Here is a 19,843-nt window from a genome sequence, read left to right on the forward strand (position 1 = left end):
AGATTCTTCAAAGTAGCCACCCTTTGCCTTGATGACAGCTTTGCACACTCTTGGCATGTTCTCAACAAGCTTCACGAGGAATACTTTTCCAGTCTTGAAGGAATTCCCACAAATGCTGAGCTCTTGTTGGCTGCTTTTCCTTCACTCCATCTCATCCCAAACCATCTCAATTGGGTTGAGGTCAGGGGATTTTGGAGGCCAGGTGATCTGATGCAGCACTCCCTCACTCTTATTCTTGGTCAAATAGCCCATACACAGCCTGGAGGTGTGTTTTGTGTCATTGTCCTGTTGAAAAACAAATTATTGTCCCACTAAGCGCAAACCAGAAATGATGGGGTCTCGCTGCAGAATGCTGTGGTAGCCATGCTGGTTAAGTGTGCCTTGAAATCTAAATAAATCACTGACAGTGTCACCAGCAAAGCACCCCAACACCCTCACACCTCCTCCTCCATGCTTCGCGGTGGGAGCCATAATGCGTTTGATTGGCTCAAATGCATTAAGGAGGAAAGAAATTCCACAAATTAACTTCTAACAAGGCACACCTGTTAATTGAAATGCATTCCAGGTCACTACCTCATGAAGCTGGTGGAGAGAATTCCAAGCATGTGCAAAGCTGTCATCAAGGCAAAGGGTGGCTAGTTTGAAGAATCTCAATTGTATAATATATTTTGATTTGTTTAACACTTCTTTGGTTACCACATGATTCCATATATGTTATTTCATAGTTTTGATGTCTTCACTCTTATTTTTACAATGTAAAAAATTGCCAAATGAGTAGGTGTGTCCAAACTTTTGACTGGTACTGTACAGTACATATGAAGTCGGTTAAATAGTATGTGAACGTTATTACAGTGACCAGTGTTCAATGACTGTTCATAGGGCAGCAGTCTGATGCACGGTTGAGTACCGTGTGGTAGCCGGCTAGTAAAAGGGACTAAATTTCAGGGCAGGGTACTGGGCGGGAGCCGGTTAGTGGTGACAATTTAACAGGAGAAAGAGTCGTTTTTCGATCTCTCGGTCTCATCTTTGATGCACCTGTACTGTCTCTACGCCTTCTAGATGGTAGCGGGCTGAACAGGCCGTGACTCGGGGGCCAAGCCGAATTTCTTCAGCCTCCTGAGTTTGAAGAGGCCCTGTTGCGTCTTCTTCACCACACTGTCTGCGTTGACCATTTGTCAGTGATGTGTACGCCGACAAAGTTGAAGCTTTTCACCCTCTCCACTGCGGCCCCGTCGATGTGGATGGCGGTGTGCTCCCTCTGCTGTCTCCTGAAGTCCACAATCAGCTCTTTTGGTTTGTTGACGTTGAGGGAGAGGTTATTTTCCTGGCACCCCTGTTCCAGGGCCCTCATCTCCTCCCTGTAGGCTGTCTCGTCGTTTTTGGTAATCAGGCCTACCACCGTTGTGTCGTCTGAAAACTTGAGTTGGAGTCGTGCGTGGCCACGCAGTCGAGGGAGAACAGGGAGTACAGGAGGGAGCTGAGCATGCACCATTGTTGCAGAGGGCAGGGTTCTAAAGTAGTGTCCCAGACAGTATGACTACTGAGGTAGTATTATTCTGGTGTTTCAGACAACATGACTACTGAGGTAGTGTTAGTCTGGTGTTTCAGACAACATGACTACTGAGGTAGTGTTAGTCTGGTGTTTCAGACAACATGACTACTGAGGTAGTATTATTCTGGTGTTTCAGACAACATGACTACTGAGGTAGTATTAGTCTGGTGTTTCAGACAACATGACCACTGAGGTAGTATTATTCTGGTGTTTCAGACAACATGACTACTGAGGTAGTATTAGTCTGGTGTTTCAGACAACATGACCACTGAGGTAGTATTATTCTGGTGTTTCAGACAACATGACTACTGAGGTAGTGTTAGTCTGGTGTTTCAGACAACATGACTACTGAGGTAGTATTAGTCTGGTGTTTCAGACAACATGACCACTGAGGTAGTATTAGTCTGGTGTTTCAGACAACATGACCACTGAGGTAGTATTATTCTGGTGTTTCAGACAACATGACTACTTAGGTAGTGTTAGTCTGGTGTTTCAGACAACATGACTACTGAGGGAGTATTAGTCTGGTGTTTCAGACAACATGACTACTGAGGTAGTATTAGTCTGGTGTTTCAGACAACATGACTACTGAGGTAGCGTTAGTCTGGTGTTTCAGACAACATGACTACTGAGGTAGCGTTAGTCTGGTGTTTCAGACAACATGACTACTGAGGTAGTGTTAGTCTGGTGTTTCAGACAACATGACTACTGAGGTAGTATTAGTCTGGTGTTTCAGACAACATGACTACTGCGGTAGTGTTAGTCTGGTGTTTCAGACAACATGACTACTAAGGTAGCATTAGTCTGGTGTTTCAGACAACATGACTACTGAGGTAGTGTTAGTCTGGTGTTTCAGACAACATGACCACTGAGGTAGTGTTAGTCTGGTGTTTCAGACATGACCACTGAGGTAGTGTTAGTCTGGTGTTTCAGACAACATGACCACTGAGGTAGTATTAGTCTGGTGTTTCAGACAACATGACCACTGAGGTAGTGTTAGTCTGGTGTTTCAGACAACATGACCACTGAGGTAGTGTTAGTCTGGTGTTTCAGACAACATGACCACTGAGGTAGTGTTAGTCTGGTGTTTCAGACAACATGACCACTGAGGTAGTATTAGTCTGGTGTTTCAGACAACATGACCACTGAGGTAGTATTATTCTGGTGTTTCAGACAACATGACTACTTAGGTAGTGTTAGTCTGGTGTTTCAGACAACATGACCACTGAGGTAGTATTATTCTGGTGTTTCAGACAACATGACCACTGAGGTAGTATTATTCTGGTGTTTCAGACAACATGACTACTAAGGTAGTGTTAGTCTAGTGTTTCAGACAACATGATTACTGAGGTAGTATTAGTCTGGTGTTTCAGACAACATGACTACTGAGGTAGCGTTAGTCTGGTGTTTCAGACAACATGACTACTGAGGTAGCGTTAGTCTGGTGTTTCAGACAACATGACTACTGAGGTAGCGTTAGTCTGGTGTTTCAGACAACATGACTACTGAGGTAGTATTAGTCTGGTGTTTCAGACAACATGACTACTGAGGTAGCGTTAGTCTGGTGTTTCAGACAACATGACTACTGAGGTAGCGTTAGTCTGGTGTTTCAGACAACATGACTACTGAGGTAGTGTTAGTCTGGTGTTTCAGACAACATGACTACTGAGGTAGTATTAGTCTGGTGTTTCAGACAACATGACTACTGCGGTAGTGTTAGTCTGGTGTTTCAGACAACATGACTACTAAGGTAGCATTAGTCTGGTGTTTCAGACAACATGACTACTGAGGTAGTGTTAGTCTGGTGTTTCAGACAACATGACCACTGAGGTAGTATTATTCTGGTGTTTCAGACAACATGACCACTGAGGTAGTGTTAGTCTGGTGTTTCAGACAACATGACCACTGAGGTAGTATTATTCTGGTGTTTCAGACAACATGACTACTGAGATTGTGTTAGTCTGGTGTTTCAGACAACATGACCACTGAGGTAGTATTAGTCTGGTGTTTCAGACAACATGACCACTGAGGTAGTGTTAGTCTGGTGTTTCAGACAACATGACCACTGAGGTAGTGTTAGTCTGGTGTTTCAGACAACATGACCACTGAGGTAGTGTTAGTCTGGTGTTTCAGACAACATGACCACTGAGGTAGTGTTAGTCTGGTGTTTCAGACAACATGACCACTGAGGTAGTATTAGTCTGGTGTTTCAGACAACATGACCACTGAGGTAGTGTTAGTCTGGTGTTTCAGACAACATGACCACTGAGGTAGTATTAGTCTGGTGTTTCAGACAACATGACTACTTAGGTAGTGTTAGTCTGGTGTTTCAGACAACATGACCACTGAGGTAGTATTATTCTGGTGTTTCAGACAACATGACTACTTAGGTAGTGTTAGTCTGGTGTTTCAGACAACATGACTACTGAGGGAGTATTAGTCTGGTGTTTCAGACAACATGACTACTGAGGTAGTGTTAGTCTGGTGTTTCAGACAACATGACTACTGAGGTAGTGTTAGTCTAGTGTTTCAGACAACATGATTACTGAGGTAGTATTAGTCTGGTGTTTCAGACAACATGACTACTGAGGTAGCGTTAGTCTAGTGTTTCAGACAACATGACTACTGAGGTAGCGTTAGTCTGGTGTTTCAGACAACATGACTACTGAGGTAGTATTAGTCTGGTGTTTCAGACAACATGACTACTGAGGTAGCGTTAGTCTGGTGTTTCAGACAACATGACTACTGAGGTAGTATTAGTCTGGTGTTTCAGACAACATGACTACTGAGGTAGTATTAGTCTGGTGTTTCAGACAACATGACTACTGAGGTAGTGTTAGTCTGGTGTTTCAGACAACATGACTACTGAGGTAGTATTAGTCTGGTGTTTCAGACAACATGACTACTGCGGTAGTGTTAGTCTGGTGTTTCAGACAACATGACTACTAAGGTAGCATTAGTCTGGTGTTTCAGACAACATGACTACTGAGGTAGTGTTAGTCTGGTGTTTCAGACAACATGACCACTGAGGTAGTATTATTCTGGTGTTTCAGACAACATGACTACTGAGGTAGTGTTAGTCTGGTGTTTCAGACAACGTGACCACTGAGGTAGTATTAGTCTGGTGTTTCAGACAACATGACTTCTAAAGTAGTGTTAGTCTGATGTTCCAGTCCCAGACAACATGACTACTAAGGTAGCAGTAGCGGTAGTGGTGTTGAGAGGCAGTGCTCAGCCAGTTAGGCAGCAGCAGGCTCTACGTCGGTCGGCTCACTAACCTTGGACTGATTGGCATTTTCTTCCCCTCCCTGAGAGAGGTAGGAGCAGAATAGCCTCTCCAGTTGCCCTTAGAGAAATGTACAAGCATTCCAACAGCCGTGAAGGGTTCTTGACAGTGTTTCATGGCTTTTTCTCTTTGATTGGAAATCCACTCTGGGCTGAGTGTCCTGCCTGCACTGGCAGGACTGCCTGGCGGAACTTAAAGGGCCCTTTTTAGTGAGATGCGGACTCCTTGACTGGCAGACTGATCAGCTGACAGTCAAAAACAGCCATTTTCTGACCTTGGACTCACTTGTGGCTGTGGGAGAAAAAAAATTCAAAGCTAGCCCTGTGGACTGAGGTTGCCTGAAACCAAGCTCACTCACTCTGGGCAAACATGTTGAAGCCTTGAGGGCATGACTTTGATCACTGCCTTCACTGTGTATTAGGTTGGAGCTGAGTTTAACAAATCAACCCATGTGTTCTTGCTATTTTCCTAGATGGACCTGCAGCAGTGTCTCTTTCTCACTCTTTCTCTCTCTCTCACCCCATCCTCCCTCTTTATCTCTCTTCTTATCTTCCCCCCACACTCTACTTGTCTAAATGCATTTGTGGATTAGAAACGTGGTGCTGCTTACAGAATGATTTGTGTGAATGTATGTGCATGTATATGTATGTTTGCAAAGGAATGAAACGAAGGAGGGTGGAAGGGAGAGAGAGAGAGAAAGAGTGAGCTGGGTGGAGTAGCAGTGAGGAGTATGTTGCCCCTAGCCTGGCTGGAAATGGAAATCAAAGGCAGGCAAGGAGAACCTGGTCAAAATGGAGCAGCTGATTTGATGTGCATAGCAGGGTGGCTTTGAACCGAGTCGCAGGACTCCCTAATAAAAGTTGCATTACACTCTGGCTCATTTTCTAAAGATCAACATGCTACAGCCGAGAAAATGGGATGCAATCAGCTTCAACTACATCCTCCCATAGCAATCTCTCTCTCCATGGCAGGCTTTATCTTCAGAGGAGAGCTTTTCTCACTCACGCTGAGATTCCACCAAATAGTCTCCCTCTCTCTTGTGCTGTCCGTCTGAATCGTCTCGGTGTTATTCTAGTGTAATGGACAAGCATATCTGCACTCTTTGGCCATGTGAACATAAAGGGCTTTCACGTGAGACCGCTATGATCCAGATGGATCACATTAATTCTCTACGTAGAACACTGTCCTTTCTACTGCCACATTTGGACCCAACAGTCCGGCTAGGTCAACTGTACAGCAACAGGCACTTTGTTTACAAAACTCAACATAAGCAATCAATGTTCTAGTGGAAATTGTATTTTGGACAATGTTACATCCATCACACATTGTTATGTATACATTTGAGCAGCATGTCTATGAAGAAACAACCTATTCTGAAGTTCTGTCGGATGACGTCCCAGGTCAGGACCACTCAGAATACTTTCACAATCAAAGAACGGTCTCTAGCAGATCAATTTACATCCTTTTTTCCAAATGTGACTGCCCCTACCGGATGTCTTAATACTGTAATATGTTACTGTCTAGATATGGTTGACAATTCCTTTATTTTCTGTCAGAAATGATGGATGGGGTCCATAAAATGTATCATGTTGTGTCCCTCCAAAATGTTTTTTACTGATATTCACATGGCAGACAATGAAACTGAAATACATGGATATTACAATACATTAACAATAATACATTCACGTTGTAATCACAAGTGAAATTCATGACAATGTGTACATTCAGGGCACTCTGAATGTACACATGTACACACAGGGCACACACTTGAAAAAGCTCAAGGTCAAGTTCAAGCATCAACCAATCAGACAAGCATCGGGAAAACGCAGTGAAATCCTTGACATTTGGAAAATAATGAACAAGTGGATGGGCATGACCGATATTGTCCTGCTCAGTACCTACGGTTCTGGGATATTGCAATCTATATAAAAAAAAAAACATCCTTTCTGCAAATTCAAGACTCTCAAAAGGTTGAAGTTTGCTGTAAAAAGTCCTGAATTACAGTACCAGTCAAAAGTTTAGACACACCAGGTTTTTCCTACATTGTAGAATAATAGTGAAAACATCAAAGCTATGAAATAGCACATATGGAATCATGTAGTAACCAAAAAAATGTTAAACAAATCAAAATATATTTTATATTTGAGATTCTTCAAAGTAGCCACACTTTGTCTTGATGACAGCTTTGCACACTCTCAACCAGTTTCACCTGGAATGCTTTTTTTTAAGCAGTTCCCACATATGCTGAGCGGAAGCACTTATTTACTCAAGTGTTTCCAATATTTTGGCAGTTACCTATACAACATTATAGCCTACTTATCATATGTGTTTTATGAAAGCCTAACATACAGTCAAAGCACATAAGAATATTCAAACTAGTCTACAATAGCAACACCATTTTAACAGAACACAAATAGCATTCAGGCTATATGAGCTCATGTCAGCTGGAAATTTTATTCATAAGACAGATTAACCCAGAGGGCAGCACTGGATAGAATGGGTGTCAAATATTTTATTGAGTCTTTGCTGAAGGGATTGAAATGACTGGCACTTATTCCACATGTGAGCACAATGATCTGCGAGCTACAAGGATAAATTAGGCACATTTGTAACAGGCTTCAATAAAGGTGAGGCTGAAGCTCTACAGATCCATCACGGAGCTACAGTTGTCTTTCCCAGGAAGAGGCTCCCCTCTCCCTCCCATCTGCAGTGCAAAGTAAAGGTTTTGCATTAATACAGAGAACAAACCGGTGTGCCTTAGTCCTGACTGGCCTGTCTGCCTGGCTGGGGAAATACACACTCTACATAGAGCATACATTTGTCTCTTTATGAAAATGCAAAAAATGGAAGAAAACTATATTATATTGTCGAGTTGCACTGGAAAGTCTGCCTTTGTGGGTCGTAATATGTTGTCATGTGTGGAAATTTGTATACCTGACATCACAAATTAAGTTCCCTTGGAGAAATGTAATAATTTTATTTTCTCATGCCCAACCATACCTGCCATTTGGCTGACATTTTTCTTTTGTCTCTCGTCCTGGTCTTGTTATCAGGTGGTGAGGTTCCGTATACCACCCTGGCCACGAGGATGATGATGGGGGTATGGTGGCTCTTTGCTTTGATCGTCATCTCCTCCTACACGGCCAACCTGGCTGCCTTCCTCACCATCAGCCGCATCGAGAACTCCATCCAGTAAGTAACTGACACATCACCGCTCAGGGTGAAGTTTCCCCTAGGTACAAATCTAGGATCAGCTTTCCCTCCCCCAATCCTAACCAAAACCATTCGTGGGGACAATTTAAAACTGACCCAAGATCAGCTTCTAGGGGCAACTTCATCCTTCACCCCACAAAACCTCTGTCTTCATGTTTTAGTGAAACCTGTCACACTGTACCAGAAACAGTTTACAGGCCCAGGTTGAGAAAATGAAGTGGGGGAAATACTTTACATTTTAATTGGGACTAGACTATTGGTTCCAAATGAGTGTGGTTTATTCAATCCACATGCTAGATAGACATTGTGTTATGAATTTGTGGTAATGTACATGTTTGTGAAATTGACAGTCAACTGAGGACCTTATGGCAAGGCTTTCAGACAGTAAGTGTGTGCATTGTGTCTTCTGGCTAGTTCTCATTGTAGCAATTATTATGGAAGATCAAACTGATGCACAAGACAGACACACATACAGTAGGTTTACCTGTACCCAGACACATACATTTAAGATTAGGGAGGATAATAATTGGTTTATGAGCATGGCCTTATTTCAATTACAACCTAGCATACGAATGAACGTTTACAGCGTAGGTGCACAGGTTGAGAGAAAAATGTGAGTAATCAAGGTGACAGACAGACACATTCAATACCGCCTTGCACACTCTTGCCTGCATCTAGCTGATCTAGGATGTAATCATTAGTCCAAACAGTTGCAAACGAGAGTTTCTATTGGACAAATTCAGGTATGTTTATGCCCGTTTTGTTCCGTTCGCTTCCATTTAAGATTTTTTTTAACAGAATCGGCAGAATGAATGCACCCTGATCACCTGCAAACAGAGTTCACTTTCCTAGCAGCCACATGCTAGGAAATCACTTTGCTCGTTGTGTAATTCCTTCTCTCATCTACGCTCTCTCCCCCTTTCACCTTTTCCCTTCGCTTGTGGACTTCAATGCACAACACAATAGCTCTCTGTGACAAGGCGAAAAAACCTTTCCAAGCCAAACCTTCATACCATCACCGCTAACCGCTATACACAGCCAACATCATTGTCACCATATTAGCTAATGTCATAGTAAACATTGCTACTAGAACTAACACGTTAGTAAACCCACTACAATCATGCAGTACAGTGTACAGCAAGCAGTTCAGCAGTTACTCTCTGTTTCAGAAGTGCGAAAAAAATCCCCTGGCCCTGATGATCTAGACCCCCGCTTCCTACACCTAGCTGCAGACATCATTGCTCCCCCTTAACATGTATTTTTAACCTCACGCTTGATGTTAAGGAAATGGTCCAAGTTATGGAAATCTGCTTTTGTACTGCCTCTCCTGAAAGGTGGAGATCCTTCGCTACTTGACAACTATCGACCCATATCAAAATTGTCTGTACTGTCTAAGGTACTGGAGTCCTTAGTTAGTAGGCAGCTGAAGACCTACCTCCAAGAAAACAACATCTTAAATTAATTGCAATCAGGTTTTAGGTCTGGCCACAGCACTGTTTCAGCAACAGTTTTTAAATGACATCCACTGTGCTCTTGACAAGAAGTTACATTATGTGTCTGTCTTTATTGTTTTTTTGAAGGCATTTGACACTGTGGACTGTGTTAGTGCAAAGGTTAAAATGTTGTGGAATTACTGTTCATGCTCTAGATTGGTTTATAAATTACCTATCAAATCACACACAATGTGTAATGGCGGATGGTTGTAAATCTGAGTCCATAGAGTTGTGCTCAGGTGTTCCGCAAGGCTCCATTTTGGGCCCACTGTTGTTCAGTTTGCATATCAACAACATTGGGGATCATATTGAAATAGCGGGTGTTCATTTTTATGCAGATGATACTGTTCTTTATTCAAGTGGTAGTAGTTTCTCTTTTGCTTTTGAAAATGCCCAAAGAGCATTTAACATTCTACAACAGAATCTGTATGATTTAAAGCTGGTTCTATCAGGTATCAAGGTAAGACCCAAGTGCAGAATGTGTGAAGTAACAATGTTTATTGTAACAACCAGGGCAGGCAAACGACAGGTCAAGGCAGGCAGGGGTCGATAATCCTGAGTAGGAGCAAAGGTACAGGACGGCAAGCAGGCTCAGGGTCAGGGACAGGCAGAGTTCAGTAATCCAGAGGTGGAGCAAAGGTACAGGAGGGAAGGCAGGCGCAGGGTCAGGGACAGGGACAGGTGGAGTGGTCAGGCGGGCGGGTACAGGGTCAGGGCAGGCAAGGGTCAAAAACCAGGAGGACGAGAAAAAGAGAGGCTGGGAAAAGACAGGAGTTGACAGGACAAAAGCTGGTAAGCTTGACAAACAAGATGACCTGGCACAGACAGATAAAAAACACAGGTATAAATACCCAGAGGATAAGTGGGACACCTGGAGGGGGTGGAGACAAGCACAAGGACAGGTGAAACAAATCAGGGCGTAACATGTTCTGAATTTGGGTAAGACAAAATGCATGGTATTTTCAAATGCCAGGCATGTTACTAATCATGTCATTGCTACATTGACTGGACATACTATAGAGCAAGGCAAAGTGTACAAATATGTGGGTGTGTGGGTTGATGATAAGCTGAGCTTCACTGTTCATGTGGAGAACTTGATAAGAAACTCAAGCTGACAATAGGTTTTTATTACCGGCAAAAGGCTTGTTTTTCTCTGGAGGCCAGGAAGGAGCTGGTACGATGTACATTACTGGCGGTTTTAGATTTTAGTGATGTTATTGTTTTTATTTTATTTATTTTTTCAGCTTTATTTAACCAGGTAGGCCAGTTGAGAACAAGTTCTCATTTACAACTGCGACCTGGCCAAGATAAAGCAAAGCAGTGCGACAAAAACAACACAGAGTTACACATAAACAAACGTGCAGTCAATAACACAATAGAAAAATCTATGTACAGTGTGTGCAAATGTAGAAGATTAGGGAGGTAAAGCAATAAATAGGCCATAGAGGCAAAATAATTACAATTTAGCATTAACACTGGAGTGATAGATGTGCAGATGATGAGGTGCAGGTAGAGATACTGGGGTGCAAAAGAGCAAGAGAATAAATAACAATATGGGGATGAGGTAGTTGGGTGTGCTATTTACAGATTGGCTGTTTACAGGTACAGTGATCGGTAAGCTGCTCTGACAGCTGATGCTTAAAGTTAGAGAGAGAGATATAAGACTTCAGCTTCAGTGATTTTTGCAATTCGTTCCAGTCATTGGCAGCAGAGAACTGGAAGGAAAGGCAGCCAAAGGAAGAATTGGCTTTGGGGATGACCAGTGAAATATACTTACTGGAGCGCGTGCTACGGGTGGGTGCTGCTATGGTGACCAGTGAGCTGAGGTAAGGTGGGGCTTTACCTAGCATAGACTTATAGATGACCAGTGGGTTTGGCGACGAATATGTAGTGAGGGCCAGCCAACGAGAGCATACAGGTCGCAGTGGTGGGTAGTATATGGGGCTTTGGTGACAAAACGGTTGGCACTGTGATAGGCTACGTCCAGTTTGCTGAGTAGAGAGTTGGAGGCTATTTTGTAAATGACACCACAGAAGTCAAGGATCGGTTTGGATAGCCAGTTTTACGAGGGTATGTTTGGCAGTATGAGTGAAGGAGGCTTTGTTGCGAAATAGGAAGCCGATTCTAGATTTCATTTTGGATTGGAGATGCTTAATATGAGTCTGGAAGGAGAGTTTACAGTCAAACCAGACACCTAAGTATTTGTAGTTGTCCACATATTCTAAGTCAGAACCATCCAGAGTAGTGATGCTAGTTGGGCGGGAGTGTGCGGGTAGCAATCGGTTGAAGAGCATGCACTTAGTTTTACTTGCATTTAAGAGGCCTCGGAAGGAGTGTTGTATGGCATTGAAGCTCGTTTGGAGGTTTGTTAGCACAGTGTCCAAAGAAAGGCCAGATGTATGCAGAATGGTGTCGTCTGCGAAGAGGTGGATCAGAGAATCACCAGCAGCATCATTGATAGAGTTGAAGTCGGATGTTTACATACACTTAGGTTGGAGTCATTAAAACTCGTTTTTCAACCACTCCATAAATTTCTTGTTAACAAACTATAGTTTTGGCAAGTCAGTTAGGACATCTATTTTTCCAACAATTGTTTACTGACAGATTATTTCACTTATAATTCATTGTATCACAATTCCATTGGGTCAGAAGTTTACATGCATTAAGTTGACTGTGCCTTTAAACAGCTTGGAAAATTCCAGAAAATGATGGCATGGCTTTAGTAGCGTCTGATAGGCTAATTGACATCATTTGAGTCAATTGGAGGTGTACCTGTGGATGTACTTCAAGGCCTACCTTCAAACTCAGTGACTCTTTGCTTGAAATCATGGGAAAATCAAAAGAAATCAGCCAAGACCACAGAAAAGAATTGTAGACCTCCACAAGTCTGGTTCATCCTTGGGAGCAATTTCCAAACTCCTGAAGGTACCACGTTCATCTGTACAAACAATAGTACGCAAGTATAAACACCATGGGACCATGCAGCTGTCATACCGCTCAGGAAGGAGACGCATTCTGTCTCCTAGAGATGAACGTATTTTGGTGCGAGAAGTGCGAATCCATCCCAGAACAACAGCAAAGGACCTTGTACAAGATGCTGGAGGAAACAGGTACAAAAGTATATATCCACAGTAAAACAAGTCCTATATTGACATAACCTGAAAGGCCGCTCAGCAAGGAAGAAGCCACTGATCCAAAACCGCCATAAAAAATGCCAGACCACGGTTTGCAACTGCACATGGGGACAAAGATCGTACTTTTTGGAGAAATGTCCTCTGGTCTGATGAAATAAAAATAGAACTGTTTGGCCAGAATGACCATCGCTATGTTTGGAGGAAAAAGGGGGAGGCTTGCAAGCCGAAGAACACCATCCCAACCGTGAAGCATGGGGGTGGCAGCATCATGTTGTGGGAGTGCTTTGCTGCAGGAGGGACTGGTGCACTTCACAAAATAGATGGCATCATGAGGTAGGAAAATTATGTGGATATATTAAAGCAACATCTCAAGACATCAGTCAGGAAGTTAAAGCTTGGTCGCAAATGGGTCTTACAAATGGACAATGACCCCAAGCATACTTCCAAAGTTGTGGCAAAATGGCTTAAGAACAACAAAGTCAAGGTCTTGGAGTGACCATCACAAAGCCCTGACCTCAATCCTATAGAAAATGTGTGGGCAGAACTGAAAAATTGTGTGCGAGCAAGGAGACCTACAAACCTGACTCAGTTACACCAGCTCTGTCAGGAGGAATGGGCAAAAATTCACCCAACTTATTGTGGGAAGCTTGTGGAAAGATGCCTGAAACGTTTGACCCAAGTTAAACAATTTAAAGGCAATGCTACCAAATACTAATTGAGCATATGTAAACTTCTGACCCACTGGGAATGTGATGAAAGAAATAAAAGATGAAATAAATCATTCTCTCTACGATTATTCGAACATTTCACATTCTTAACAAAGTGGTGATCGTAACTGACCTAAGACAGGGAATTTTTACTAAAATTAAATGTCAGGAATTGTGAAAAACTGAGTTTAAATGTATTTGGCTAAGGTGTATGTAAACTACCGACTAAAACTGTATATACAGAGAAAAGAGTCGGCCCGAGAATTGAACCCTGTGGCACCCCCATAGAGACTGCCAGAGGTCTGGACAACAGGCCCTCCGATTTGACACACTGAACTCCCAGCACTGCAGGGAGTGCTGAGATGTTGGCCGGGGTCGGGGTAGCCAGGTGGAAAGCATGGCCAGCCTTAGAAAAATCCTTATTGAAATTATCGATAATCGTAGATTTATCGGTGGTGACAGTGTTTCCTATCCTCAGTGCAGTGGGCAGCTGGGAGGAGGTGCTCTTTTTCTCCAAGGACTTTACTGTGTCCCAAAACTTTTTGGAATTAATGCTACAGGATGCAAATTTCTGTTTGAAAAAGCTATCCTTAGCTTTCCTAACTGACTGAGTATATTGGTTCCTGACTTCCCTGAAAAGTTGCATATCGCGGGGGCTATTCAATGCTAATGCAGAACGCCACAGGATGTTTTTATGCTGGTCAAGGGCAGTCAAGTCTGGAGTGAACCAAGGGCTATATCCTGTCTTAGTTCTACATTTTTTGAAAGGGGCATGCTTATTTAAGACAGTGAGGAAAGCACTTTTAAAGAGCAACCAGGCATCCTCTACCAACGGGATGAGGTCAATATCCTTCCAGGATTCCCGGGCCAGGTCGTTTAGAAAGGCCTGCTCGCAGAAGTGTTTTAGGGAGCGTTTGACAGTGATGAGGGGTGGTCGTTTTACATTGGACCCATAACGGACGCAGGCAATGAGGCAGTGATCGCTGAGATCCTGGTTGAAAACAGCAGAGGTGTATTTAGAGAGCAAGTTGGTCAGGATGATATCTAAGAGGGTGCCCATGTTTACGGATTTAGTGTTGTACCTGGTAGGTTCATTGATCATTTGTGTGAGATTGAGGGCATCTAGCTTAGATTGTAGGACGGCCGGGGTGTTAAGCATGTCCCAGTTTAGGTCACCTAAAGGATATATATGCAGGCCTCAACCACTACCCTTAGAGCACTTGATTCAGTATATCATGCTGCCCTCAGATTCATTACAAATCAAAAACATCTAACACATCATTGTGATCTCTATCTACAGTGCTGTTGGCTGGTCGTCATTGACCTTGCGTAGGCTTAAACACTGGTATACACTGATTTATAAGGCCATACTAGGTAAAATGTCATTTTATCTCGTTTCTTTTTTAATCATGTCTGTAAATAAATATCATTTACGGTCCCATTCTCATTTACTTTTAACAGTACCAAGAATTAGAACAGGTCATGGAAGAAATAGTTTTAGTTACTCAGCTCCATGGTCCTAGAATTCTCTCCTGAACATTGTAAAATTTGATGATCTAGTCTCTTTGGTGGAGTTTAAACACTTGATCGATGTAAATATCATAGAAGAGTGTAATTGTCTTTAGGACAGCTGTTTTTTAGTCAAGACATTTGTGTTTTTTTAACGTAATATGTAATTGTTGTACTGTATGTGTGTCTATAGTTTTGTTTAATGTTGTGTATGTACGTTTTATCGTTTTTTGTCTGAAACTTTGTTCCCACTGCTGCTATTGGACCAGGTCTCTGAAAAAGAGATGTTAACTGAATGAGAAAAACCTGTATAAATAAAGGTTAAATTAAACAATAAAAAAAGTTAACTTGGAAGAGTTCCAGTGTTGGATAGCTTTAACCATCTAACTAACATAGTATCCCTCTCTGTTTGAGCCGGTTGCTTGAGTAGACTAAACTAGCTAGCTGCATTCGCTAGCTAAGTAAGTGAAAGTGAAAAAAAACTAACAAATATAGCTAACTCTCTCACTCTCTCTTGCGTCTCCTTCATTTTTGAAGAGATCATTTGTTAAAAACTGTTAAACTATTGTCTTTCTCTCTCTTCGAGTCAACTACTCACCACATTTTATGCACTGCAGTTCTAACTAGCTGTAGCTTATGCTTTCAGTACTAGATTCATTCTCTGATACTTTGATTTGGTGGACAAGATGTCAGTTCATGCTACAAGAGCTCTAATAGGTTGGAGGACGTCCTCCGGAAGTTGTCATAATTACTGTGTAAGTCTATTGAAGGGATGAGAACCATGAGCCTTCTAGGTTTTGTATTGAAGTCAGATGTCCTCCAGCTTTTCGTCCTCCAGCTATACCATGGTGCTACCACAGAGAGTGTAGTTGTGGCTACTGTAGACCTTGTGTTTTGATACATTTTGATAAATTATTTGATGACGTGAATATATATCGTTTTATCTAGAACTGATTACTTTTTAAATGTTTCGCTGTTTTTATGAAATTCACTGAGGAGGATGGTCCCCACCCTTCCTGCTGTGAGGAGCCTCCATTGCCTCACACTGCAGTTGACGGAGTGTGTATAAATGAATCCACGTGGGAATATACATTCGTAGCACTGCTCACTGCTCTCTCTAGCACTCTCTGTATCAATCAGGCAGTCTGCTGTTTCTGGAGAGATGGAGTGTCTGTCTGGGAAGAAGCCACATGGGCACATCCCCTCTCTAGGGGCCAGTGAGGGCCCTCTGTTTTTAATTTCCTGTGTGGCACAAATCAGATCTATCATCCTGTGGGTGACGTCACTCTCCCGGGCACAACGGGTAACTGGTTTACGAGGACTCCACTGTGGACTCTACGGTGTTTTAGGAGGATGAAACTCTGTGCACTGTGCCCACGCTGAAGGAAGACTAGAGCAGATCTGAGGGAGTGTGTGTGAGTTGTGGCAGGTAGAGGGGCACCGAGTCAACAGTTAGGAACCTTCTTCAACACCACGTCGATGTCTTCAACACCACATCCCACACCACGTCGATGGACATTGCATGTCTTTCCTAAGCCTTGTCTCTGTTTGCCGTCTCGTTGTCATCATTTGTTTGCTCCCCTCACGGTGCCACGCCTAAATCCCCACCGCTCATTTGGCAAATCAGATTCCGGAATGCCTAGCAGTAGTAAGTTAATTGTGCTTTAGCGAGAATATCTCATCTCCCTGCTCCATCTCGCTGAAGAAGGTTAGGGAAATAAAGAGAGAGGGAGAGAGAGTGGGAACGCCCCCCCCTTTCCCTTTTTTGTTTTGTTTTTGCATGAGATGTCATTAATGAGTCCTTCTCAAATTGCTCCGTTCTACTTCTATGCAGCTAATTATGATTTCCATACATTTCAATGTATTATCTTTAATGTGTAGACTCTTCTGGGATCATTACTGCAATAATTAGAGCCTAAACTTCACACCCAGGGGCCTGTTGTTTGAAAGATGAGAGATGTGCTACCTCAGACAGGAAACCCTCAAGATTTATGGAATGTGAATTTGAGATGGGAGGGGGAAAAGGGAAACAAACTCTGATCTTGTAATTAGATGGTCTGTAATCTGATAAATTTGATTACCATTCTTGCACCGAGTTTGGAAAGTGGATCTCTTGGATCTCTGCCCTCTTTAGTCCTTACACACATTTCAATCTGTTTCTATCCACAGATAAGGAGGGTCATATAGATAGTATTTTAATAGTGCTCTGCTACGGTGTGTCAGTGCAGCCAGTAAAGCTGAATGGCTTGACACAGTGACAAGAAAAAGTGACCGATTAAAAAAAAATAATAATAATAATACTCCAAGGTTGAGTTTTGTGGATGATTGTTTTTGTTAGATAGTGTTGCGAATCCTTTAGGGGGAGATTGGAGGACAGTGGAGCTGAAGCAGCAGAGCTGGTAGGAACAGAATGTGTGAACAGTGAAAAGATAGGAGTCGGCGGACATTGTGGGCGGATTGATCGAAGAGGAGAGATGGAGGACTGAGGATTGGGTTTAGAAAAAAGAAAGAGAGGAGAGGAGAGCGCACCCGTTTAGAGCGAGAGGAGATGGAGTGGAAGGATGAGCATAAGGATGGAGGGATGGATTGACGGAGGGTGTGTGTGTGTGTGTGTGTGTGTGTGTGTGTGTGTGTGTGTGTGTGTGTGTGTGTGTGTGTGTGTGTGTGTGTGTGTGTGTGTGTGTGTGTGTGTGTGTGTGTGTGTGTGTGTGTGTGTGCCTGCGTGTGTGTGTGTGTGTGCCTGCGTGTGTGTGTTGGGGAATTGGGCAAACACCTGCTTTGTCAGGGACAACATTAGACATTTAAGGGGCTGTCAATGTGTCTTTGAGTGTCATGAAAAGCGCTACACAAATACCAATGTATTCTTAGTAAACACCAATAAACCTACAGTGGACACATCACACACGGTGGCTTCACAAGGTGAGGGACATGTTTGAGAGAGGGGTGTATTCATTAGTGCACGCTGTAGCAATTTTTTTTGCAATGGACAGCATTTTGCAACTAAGTGTGTGTAGTAAACAAGTCCCGGCTCTTCCCTCTCTGTTTCTCCCCTTTTTCTTTTCTGTTTGATTTCTACACCCCTGCTGAACAGGTATTTAGTTGTTTTGACCCTTTTCAAAAGTGGTGCACTACATAGGGAATAGGTTGCCATTTGGGACACAAGCATATCGTCTACCTTAGTCTACGACTCCTCCACCCACCCCACCATCACTCTCCCTATATCCCCATGTGCCCACACATTATTTAAGGAGAATTTCCCCCTTCAAAGAGAATGCAAATGATAGACACGGGCACGTCGAAACGTGGAAGAGGGAAGTAGGAAAATTAAGGGCAAGGATTAATTGACAGCAATAAAAGATTAACATTTGGCAGCCAGGTTCATTAAAACCTCAAAGAGGGTTCAAAGTAGCTGCAGAGAGCAGGGGGAGTAGTGTGGGAGGGGGGGGGGGTGACAGTATGCTGATGTAACGATATTCAATTAATGAATTCTCCGGTAAACTCGTCGTGTGATTGTACTTACTTACTTTGGAGTTCTCTTTTACCGGACTAAATCTGTCCCCCCCAAAAAACAGTCTTGATAACAACAGAAGTGTAACAATACTGACTGCGATGCAATTGTTGTTCTCCTAGTCACATCGGCAGCTTGTGTTGAAGCAATTTGACAAACAAACAGTAATTAGTCCCAGTAATGGTTTTCTATTACAGTTATAAATGGTGAGTGTTTGAATACTTATCAAACCGTAGCATTGTAATTAAAATACCTTCATTTCCCTGGAGGTGGTGATGGTATGAGAGTGATTTTATTACATTCCTCTATTATTCCCCTTTTAGTTGAACTACAAGGAGCTTCTTGCCAGTTGATTGGCTGGTTTACCCTTAACTATATTCAGGTTATTAACTCAGCGCTGACAAAACAACTATTTGTTTAACTAATGTATGTGTGTGTGTGTGTGTGTGTGTGTGTGTGTGTGTGTGTGTGTGTGTGTGTGTACTTTTCTGTTGTGTGTGCGTGCGTGTGTCCCTCTATGCATACTGTAGGTGAATGGGTTTGGAGTGTGATTATTTGCACGTGTGTCTATCATTCCACATCATCGTCATGTTGTATCTTTGTACATGTTGAACTACATTTCCCCTAACCTCCCCCTCCTGTATTTGTCTATAGGTCTCTCCAGGACCTGTCCAAGCAGACAGAGTTGCCCTACGGGACGGTGTTGGACTCAGCTGTGTACGAGCAGGTGCGCAGTAAGGCCATGAACCCCTTTGAAAGGGACCCCATGTACTCCCAGATGTGGCGTATGATCAACCGCACCGGAGGGGCCGACAACAACGTGGAGGAGTCCAAGGAGGGCATCCGCAAGGTAGGTGGCCATACTACACTAAACAAAACACCCCCATTATCATGCAATAGTGGGCGAGTCCAAGGAGGGCATCCTCAAGGTACCAGACTTCACATAGCCTGTGCCATTTCGCAGATGCTTTTATCCAAAACAGCGTACATTACAGTGAGCTCATACATTTTAGTATGTGTGAACCTGGGGGAATCTGGCTAACTAATGCAGGATGTGAACCCATGACCCTAGCATTGCTAGCACCATGCTCTTACCCACTAAGGCTCACAAGATCATGTGTGTTCTAACATTATTTAATATGCTGTGTCCTAGACCTCTTACTAGTCATGAATGTTTCATAGGGTTTCATATACCGCACCTCTGGCTGGGTGACACGTGTGACGTGTTTTTACATGTGTTCCTTATTGTCAGTAGCTTGTTAAGCATTCATTTCTAAACAGCAACTACAGACTGAATACTAGCGTGTGAGTCACGGAGAGAGTGAAAGGGAGGGAGAGCAAACGATAGAGAGTGAGTGAGTGAGTGAGTGAGTGAGTGAGTGAGTGAGTGAGTGAGTGAGTGAGTGAGTGAGTGAGTGAGTGAGTGAGTGAGTGAGTGAGT

At 43.1% G+C, this 19,843-nt stretch overlaps 1 protein-coding gene across 1 annotated transcript in view; it reads left to right on the plus strand.

Moving 5' to 3' along the window:
- Positions 1-7,908: 7,908 nt before the first annotated feature.
- Positions 7,909-19,843, plus strand: part of LOC120063035 (glutamate receptor ionotropic, delta-2-like) — an 87,483-nt gene continuing 75,548 nt past the window's right edge. Inside the window, exons 1-2 of the mRNA XM_039013151.1 lie at positions 7,909-8,030; positions 19,057-19,252. Of these exons, the coding sequence (XP_038869079.1) occupies positions 7,927-8,030; positions 19,057-19,252 (300 nt within the window). The 5' untranslated portion in view covers positions 7,909-7,926. The remainder of the gene's footprint in view (positions 8,031-19,056; positions 19,253-19,843) is intronic.

Source organism: Salvelinus namaycush, chromosome 18, assembly GCF_016432855.1.
Source record: "Salvelinus namaycush isolate Seneca chromosome 18, SaNama_1.0, whole genome shotgun sequence".
Classification (NCBI taxonomy): domain Eukaryota; kingdom Metazoa; phylum Chordata; class Actinopteri; order Salmoniformes; family Salmonidae; genus Salvelinus; species Salvelinus namaycush.